Source organism: Sesamum indicum, linkage group LG5, assembly GCF_000512975.1.
Source record: "Sesamum indicum cultivar Zhongzhi No. 13 linkage group LG5, S_indicum_v1.0, whole genome shotgun sequence".
NCBI classification, from domain to species: domain Eukaryota; kingdom Viridiplantae; phylum Streptophyta; class Magnoliopsida; order Lamiales; family Pedaliaceae; genus Sesamum; species Sesamum indicum.
The window spans coordinates 674,320-682,606 of NC_026149.1; the positions used below are offsets into that span (position 1 = coordinate 674,320).

At 39.9% G+C, this 8,287-nt stretch overlaps 3 protein-coding genes across 4 annotated transcripts in view; 2 read left to right on the top strand and 1 right to left on the bottom strand.

Moving 5' to 3' along the window:
* The window catches only part of LOC105161439 (60S ribosomal protein L23a), a 2,375-nt gene extending 807 nt beyond the window's left edge, over positions 1-1,568 (top strand). Inside the window, exons 3-4 of the mRNA XM_011079131.2 lie at positions 304-670; positions 1,301-1,568. Coding sequence (XP_011077433.1) covers positions 304-670; positions 1,301-1,385 — 452 coding nt within the window. The 3' untranslated portion in view covers positions 1,386-1,568. The remainder of the gene's footprint in view (positions 1-303; positions 671-1,300) is intronic.
* On the top strand, positions 3,179-7,324 carry LOC105161440 (type I inositol polyphosphate 5-phosphatase 8-like). Of its 2 annotated transcripts, none has more exons than XM_020693813.1 (11): positions 3,179-3,523; positions 3,753-3,843; positions 3,939-4,032; positions 4,116-4,187; positions 4,376-4,451; positions 4,558-4,662; positions 4,838-5,297; positions 5,392-5,588; positions 5,680-5,788; positions 5,884-6,032; positions 6,157-7,324. In XM_020693813.1, exons 2-11 carry the CDS (start codon positions 3,817-3,819, stop codon positions 6,272-6,274), a joined length of 1,407 nt encoding a protein of 468 aa, XP_020549472.1. In that variant the 5' UTR covers positions 3,179-3,523; positions 3,753-3,816; the 3' UTR covers positions 6,275-7,324. The 2 variants fall into 2 exon arrangements, with proteins under 2 accessions (XP_020549472.1, XP_011077434.1); XM_011079132.2 differs by having other exon boundaries at positions 3,186-3,523; positions 6,148-7,324.
* LOC105161442 (trihelix transcription factor ASIL2-like) lies at positions 6,764-8,008 on the bottom strand. Its single transcript, XM_020693884.1, has one exon. It carries the CDS (start codon positions 8,006-8,008, stop codon positions 6,764-6,766), a length of 1,245 nt encoding a protein of 414 aa, XP_020549543.1.

Sequence of the window (8,287 nt, forward strand, 5' to 3'; positions counted from 1 at the left end):
CTTTCCCTAGTGTAATATGTCACATTTTTGGTTGACTTATCTTTTTGATTGTTGAATGATCTACTTCTCAGTTTATAGTTTATTACTGGAATCTGGATTGATATTACAATTGATGCCCTGTGACAGCAGTAAGTTTTCATAGGGACCCTCTTAGGATTCTTTAGCAGCTAAATTGTAAAATCATATGTGACAATATAAAGAGAGATCTTGGTTACCTGCCTTTTGTACTGAAACATCATTCTCTCATAAATCATGTAAACCTTTCCATTTGTTGCTTAGTTTTGTTTCTTTATATATGTGCAGCTGATCCAGCTAAGAAGTCAGACCCAAAGGCGCAGGCCTTGAAGACTGCTAAGGCTGTAAAATCAGGTGGAACAACCTTTAAGAAGAAGTCTAAGAAGATCCGCACTAAAGTTACTTTTCATCGACCAAGGACATTGAAGAAGGATAGAAATCCCAAGTACCCTCGGATTAGTGCACCTCCTCGCAACAAGCTTGACCATTACCAGATTCTCAAGTATCCTCTGACCACAGAATCGGCGATGAAGAAAATTGAAGACAACAACACCCTAGTCTTCATTGTTGACATCCGTGCTGATAAGAAGAAGATCAAGGATGCTGTCAAGAAAATGTACGACATTCAGACCAAGAAGGTTAACACTCTTATCAGGTATGGAAATTTTACTTTCTGGCTGGCTGCCTAGTATATAAAAACACTTGTTTGACTGCTTGGTAGTTATCTCTGAGTTTTCCCACTATTTTGTGTGTTGAAATGGATCTGAAATGTTGATACCTTGATTACTGAACTGATAGAATCATAATATAATTTCTGGAATAACTGTTTCTAGGAGCAATTTTCTTTATAGCAAGACTTTGATGAATAACCCTCAATGCGGAATCATGGTTCCAATTGCTGTAGTTTGGAGGAGGCCATTAAATGCGCATCTATATTTTTCCTTGTGTCTTCTCTGCTCCTGGTTTCAAAATTTACTTTCGGTTGATTGGTCTTGGGTTTGACTACTTTTAATCCCTTTGTTTAATTGGGCCGGATTTAGTTCAGTTGAGTACTAATTAACTGGTCTAACCAGTTGCAACTATATTTATTATTTAATATAAAAAATAAATTTCTAAATATCGAATGCTGCATGCATCCGTTTGTGAAGGGGACAAAAGCAACTATATTTCTTCCATCCGCTGCATATATCTATTTCCATTTGCTATGGGATTGTTTGGAGTACCTGCTCCTATAGACATTGCCTTTCCTGCCTACTGTTGAATCTCATGTTCACATTTTTCTCAGGCCTGATGGCACCAAGAAGGCTTATGTGAGATTGACGCCTGATTACGATGCTCTGGATGTTGCAAACAAAATTGGGATCATCTAATCGGCTGCCCTCCAGATATCTTTTGTGCTATTTTTCTTGAATGGACTGGTCACATTTTAAGATTTTGTATACTCAGATGAGTAACCAATTTTTATTACAATTAGATTCTTGAGTTCAAGAAGAGACGGTTATTCTGGTAGTGTTGACCTCCAATTAAAATGTGTTGCCGTTATCTATTCTCTACTCTGTCTTCTTTTACAGAAAGCTCTCCCTCCTTCCTATTCTTTTTTTCTACTTGAGCTCACTTTCCCACCACTGCCAAGTATGAGAATAATGGGACTGAAGTTCATAAATGAATCATCATCCCCTTGTTTTTTGTATTCACATCAACCTAAAGCACTACTAAAATTTTTCCTTCACAAATTGTAAAGTTTTCAAGTAACAACCTAAAAGATTAAATTAAAGTAGTTCATTTACGGTCAAAGGACCGTTTTATGCAGAATAGTAAAGCTCTGGACCTAGTAGCTTATGAAGTGTCCAAAGCTAGCTTCACTGGTGGACTCATTGACGGCCTTGCATGGGTCCGATACGTGTTTAGGCTCATGCAGTTCCAGAATCGTACTTTCAATTTAGACAGTAGTTTTGTTGTTTCGTTTTTATTGGGACAGATCAATAAAAAACTTTGTAGCTGAACTACTGCTTCATCCCATTTTCTAATAGGCCCATCTAGCTCCAGAATAAGTAAACAGTTAGTCCTGAACTACCATGTGTTTGTTACAGACAGATGAATACAATGACCCTTAAAATTCTCAAAGGTTGCCACATCTATACTATGAGGATTATTTCAATTCTAGGATGTAAGATTCAGATCCAAGATGGCAAAATACCATCGCACCAAGTCTCAGTTTGCTTCTTTATTATATGTGTAGAAAATTGAAAATGGTGCTTGTGTTTCAATTCTTGGGGTAAAAACAACCTTGCTCGGATGAATGAGACAACAAATGACACTTGTGCATTAGTATCTGGCTCAAGTAATTAGTTATTTAAAGATAACTGAGTGCTAATTCACTGGTTAAGGTGTTGAATTTATCATCCTTGTGTAAACTTGAAAACACTCCAAGTTTGCCACGTCTGGTAGCGTGATCCATCGAATAATACTTAGCTTATTTTAAAGTATTTTGAGATATTCTTGATTTGCTTTGCTCATTTCCACCCCTCCTCCTAACCACTTTCTGGTAAAAAAATAATGTTGAAGACAGGAATTGCAGCGACAAGTGTCTTATCTTGCTAGTTGACCCAGTAGTTGATGGCTGGTTAATCCCCCACCCCCATCATTCTGTGTTGCCTCAAAGAAAACAATTCCATCCACATGACATCTGTGTCTATCCTATTCCATTTTCATCTTTCTTTTTTCATTTTTAATGATCTCTACGGATATTTCAACTTTTTCCAAATTAGTAATTATATAAATTCCTACCAAAAGATTGTAATTAATCCTGAATTATACACTGGTTAATGCATATGGCCCGTCTACACCTTTCTCCATCTTCTCAAAAAATAAATTGCCAGAAAAATGAATTTTTTATTTAAAATCATATTTAGTTGAATCACAAATCAATTATAAAGTAAATATAATATTAATTATATAATGAATTATTTTTTTAATTATACACCTATTATAGCTATAATAAGTTAAGCCTTTTTTTTCTCCAATTTTTGGCATTAAAATCAAACATATTTGAATGAACATAGTACCTGTAATAGTAAATACTAATCCATTTGTTCCCCAATAAATGCCATGAAATTTTGTCGACTAACCTACAAGAGAAAAAAAGGAGAGATACATAGTGGGAGAAATACTGTATCCATGACACCAATTATGCCTACACACGTAGTTCTTGAAAAGTCACTCCTAATAACACTTTTTCCTAATGACAGTGACCACAAATAACACCCTCAATCATCTCTCTTTGTACTTGAATGTCCTCTCCTTTCTGCTGCGTGTATAAATCGCCGCTTTTTGTTTCTCCGAGGAAATCTCCACCGCAATCCTCCTCCTTCTGCCTACTCTTCTCTACACTTAACCAACCAATTAAACAGAGCCAAAATCTTGCCCATCTGTCTGAAACAGAGAACCCTTTTGAACAGGAATGAGCGAGAGCTGACAGAGGCTAAGCAAAAACGATTGTTTCATTCATGTAAGTCTATAAGTCTACGTGTCTGTGTGTGTGTCTGTACATATAACTGCATGTGGCATTCTCCATAGAAGTTTTCATTTGAATTCTTCCTGTTGGATGTTGTCTCCACTTCCCCTGCAAATGGGTTCTTTTTAATTCAAGGTTGAACACTCCACATATCAATTGTTTATACCACAAAACTTTAAATAATTCAGTTCTTGACACCTTTCAACTCTTCTCGTCTTATTAGATGCTCAAAACCAGGAGCCCCATTTGTTCTGATTTCTCCGAACCAAACCCGAAACAAATCATCAATGAGAGAAGAAGGAAAAATTCTTAAGGTAAAAAACAAAGAACAAACTTCAACTATATGATATTTTTAATTTTCCGATTGTTTTGAGAATTCTAATGTCGAGATTTTGCGGCAATTGCGCAGTCATCGTGGCCGAAAGTGGTGGTCAGGAAATGGTTGAATATAAGGAGTGGTGGGAGCGATGAATTTTACTCGGAGTCGGATGATAATACAAAACGTAGATTTCAAATTTTCTGTCTGTTCTTCTTTATTTTTATTTCATCATTTAAAGTAAGTAACTGAACTGCTGCTTGAACTCAGCTTCCTCGCAAAGGAGACGCAAGAGTTGCTCAAACGATGGCTACCGCGTCGTTGTTCCGGAAGAACTATCAGGTACTTGCCGTCCCGCCAGACATTTTCCTTCTTCTTTTATAAATAAATTAGACACGATCATGAGTAGAGCATTATTGCTATGTAAATAGGGAATTGGGATGAGTAGGGTAATAGTTTTAATTGATTTGAGTTCTTGCTTAACTTTGTTGTTAATCTCTAATTAAGTCTGGATCTGGTTCTGCTATCAGAAGAGTGGTTCATGGATGAAAGACGGCCAGGATCTGACCAGCGTGCACCTCTGGTCTCCGGCAGCCTCAACCTCAGGTAGCTAGTAATTATCTTTTTACGTTTTCTCGTTTAGATGTTAGAAAAGGGTCAAATGATATCCAAAAATAGAGTATTGATATCGATTAGTTGTTTTCCTTTGTAGGATGTTTGTTGGAACATGGAACGTCGGAGGCAAGTACCCACACGACGGTCTGGACCTAAATGACTGTTTAAAGACTAAAGAACCAGCCGAGATTTATGTGCTTGGGTATGTTCTCCCGCCGATCCATTTTCATACAAAAATCAAAGTCTTATGCACGTTTTCAATCAAATTTACAATGAAATTAAGAGGTACAAGAATGAATTTTCTTATAAGCTTATTGGAGCTATATAAGCCATACTTCTATGCATGAACTGATTAGTTTGATTGGCTTGCAAATCAGGTTTCAGGAGATTGTACCTTTAAATGCTGGCAACGTGCTCGGCCCTGAGGACTGTGGCCCGGCTGAGAAGTGGCTTTCCTTGATCCGCAGAGCTCTAAATGATGACTCAAACTTTTATTCTGTCTCCAAACAATCCCTATGGCCAAATGATCAACAACAACCAAATATTGAACGAAGTGGGAGCTTTTCAGGTTCAATTTCATTAGATGATGAGCTTCTTGAACACATGGATTTCCAAGAGAGGTCCTACTCGTGTTCCAGAGAAGAAGGTTCACCTAGTCCTGCTAAGGACAGGGGAAACCGTCCTAGTACAGTGCAACATAAGTACTGTTTGGCTGCCTGTAAGCAGATGGTAGGGCTGTTCTTGTGCGTGTGGGTTCGTGAGGACTTGAATCAGCATATCAGCAGTTTGAAGGTTTCATGCGTCGGAAGAGGCATCATGGGATACCTCGGAAACAAGGTATTTCTACTGACTTCGAACTATTTATTGTTAATCATTTTCTTATAACATATACTTACTACTTCTCATTATGTATTCCTTTGTCAAACAACAGGGATCAATATCCATCAGCATGAAATTACACAAATCGACATTCTGCTTCGTCTGCAGTCACCTGACATCCGGAGAAAAAGAGGGCAATGCAATTAGAAGAAATTCAGACGTCATGGAAATCCTTAAGCGAACGAGATTCTCCCATTCGTGTAGAATCTCAGGGAAACCAATCCCACCTTACACCATTTTGGATCATGAGTAAGTTGTCGAGTCACAGCCAAATATTTCAATGCTTCTCAACTTCAACATGCTCAATATAACATACCCTCCGTGCTTGATCTCAATACAGCAACATAATTTGGCTTGGAGACTTGAATTACCGACTAGCGCCTATTTCCTGCGATACGTTTGACTTAGTAGAAAGGCGTGATTGGCAAGCACTTCTTGAGAAAGATCAGGTACAAGGCTGTATATATGATTTTGTCTCTTCAACTAATTGATGGAGAAAACAGCACAACAACTTGGATTGATAAACATATTATGGTAATGGCAGTTGAGGATAGAACAAAAGGATGGGGGAGTGTTGGAAGGGTGGGAAGAAGGGGAGATATATTTTGCTCCAACATACAAGTACATCACCAATTCAGACTACTACGTCGTCCAAGCCTCAACTCCCAAAGACAAGCGTCGGACTCCTGCTTGGTCAGTACACTTAGGGCCCGTTTACTTGGACTGATTAGCCTGAATAGGATTAACAGCATAGGCTAATTATGTGTCTACTTTGTTGAGCAAGAATGACAAGGTTTGTTGTTGATAGGTGTGACAGGATTCTTTGGAGAGGCCAAGGGCTCAAACAGATGTGCTATTTTAGAGGTGAATCAAGATTTTCAGACCACAGGCCTGTCTTTTCACTCTTCTCATTCCCAACTATATTAGGCATTTAAATTCTTAGGCTTTTATTTATTTATTTGCCCAAGAGAAGAGAGGGGAAGAAAATGTATATTTTCTTTGTTTTCTTGTCATTAACCAAGGAATTGAAGCCCAGTTGGATGTCATATTGGAAATTTGAAGCGACAAATGAACAGTACAGAGAAGTGTGAGGAGAGTTTATCATGATCACCAGATCATGAGAAAATGGTTTTTATCGAATTCTTCTGCCTGTTTACTTTATTACAATTAGCACAGCGGCTCTAAATTTTCACATTCAAAGAGCTGCGCAACGCTCTGCCCTAATTTCACTCCATCTTCTCAGCTCCCCTACCATCACCTTTCAAATAAAATCCGGAGCAACTTCAAAGAGCATCTTACTACTCAATACTACTGTTATACCAACTAATAATTGTAAGCATAAATTAAATATATAAACATATCCCGAGAAAAAAAAAAAATTGCAGTAGAGCAGATATCAAGAAAATATCAATTTCCCCAAGTAATTAAGGGTCTTCTGTTGCCGAATCTGTTGTTGTTTTTACTTTCTTGCTCTTCTTCAGCTCAAACAATCCCTTTAGAAATGCGTCTACGATCTGCTTTTGTGATTCAAGCAGCATTTCGTTCCGCTTCATCTCCATTTCCATTCGCATCGCCTCCATTTCTCGGGCCATTTCCATCTTCGCTTTCTCCATTTTCACGAACCCTTCGCCCAGCACTTTGATCGACGCCACTATCTCCTCTAATGCGTCCCTTTCTCTCTTTCTTGAATTCGCGCTTGGTTCTATGCTTGCCCAGTACTTGGTTCTGAAACTTGGAGGCCCCGAGTTTTGATTATTGTTGTTGTTATTGTTGGAGACTTTTACCCAGAATTCTTCGGTTGTGTTGTTGATCCTATTGTTGTCAGACTCCATGTTTTGATCCAACTTTCCAAGTTTCTTCATCCTTAATCCTGGGGGAAGCATTTCTTGATGAAGCCCGCCTCTTGTTTGATGAAATGCCCCGCTTACATCCAAGTTGTTGAACATTTTGTTTGGTCTTTTAGATTTAGATTTCGGGGGAGGCTGTGGAGTTGCATTCATCGCCTTTCTCCTTCCGTAATTTACAAGACCCTCATCTTCAGGCATAACATCTTCTTCTTTTTCAACAACTTCCATATCCAAGAAAGGGGAGTACTGGCTCGGCATCTTAGTCCCAGAATTGAATCTCTTTCCTTTGACACCATTATCGAAGCCTAAATCCGCTCCCGAGCCGTCGTTATTCGTTGCCTTGAGCTTCAATTTTAATATGTTCTGATCCAGAAATGATTTCAAGCGAGATCCATCATCTGAATTCTCGGACTTCTGGGCCGACGTCGGAGGGGCGGTTCCGTTCTCCATGGCTTCCATATTCTCGAAGAAAAACCATGATGAGAAGTAGCGTCCGGCGGGATAAGGGAAGGAGAGAGAACGCTGCTTCTCGGCCCGGTAGCGCTGGCGGAGCTTCTCCATCTTGTGGCGGCACTGCGCGGAGGTCTTCGCAGGGGGTGCTCCGGGACAGCGACTAGTTACGGCGGCAGCTACCGCGTCCCAGTCCGCCGTGCGGAGGTAGCCCCGGCGGAGGGCATACCACCGCTCGCGGTAGGCCTCGATCAGAGCTAAGGTCTCTTCCTGGGTCCAACACGGCGGCGGAAATCTCCGTGGGGCCTTTTCAACCGTGTCGGCCACCGTTACTGCGTCGGCGGCGGATACGGCGGTTGTGGCGGATGACATGTGGTAACGATTAAGGGAGCTGCACAATTTAACCTGGGGCGACAAGAGATTCAAGATTGATCGCGCCCGAGGTCAGAGGATCGGTGGTGGAGGTGATGTTACTGAAAAAGTCGCAATCTTGGTCAAAAAGATACAATCTTTTCTCTCAGAGGACGAGATCAGGCTGTTGCATTAGAAGAACAGAAGAGGACTCCGGTTGCTGTAAGCTTTCCGTCGAGGTGGCGCACGTTAGCCAAGAATATGTAACCGACCAGAAAACGAGTTGGAAGAGCAATGAAT

Excerpts from the sequence above, each read along its gene's own strand:
- LOC105161442 (XM_020693884.1), bottom strand. The coding sequence starts at position 8,008 with ATGTCATCCGCCACAACCGCCGTATCCGCCGCCGACGCAGTAACGGTG.
- LOC105161440 (XM_011079132.2), top strand. The coding sequence starts at position 3,817 with ATGAGAGAAGAAGGAAAAATTCTTAAG. Across the intron at positions 4,188-4,375 it reads TGTTCCGGAAGAACTATCAG|AAGAGTGGTTCATGGATGAA; the intron begins GTACTTGCCGTC and ends TTCTGCTATCAG. Across the intron at positions 5,789-5,883 it reads CACTTCTTGAGAAAGATCAG|TTGAGGATAGAACAAAAGGA; the intron begins GTACAAGGCTGT and ends TGGTAATGGCAG.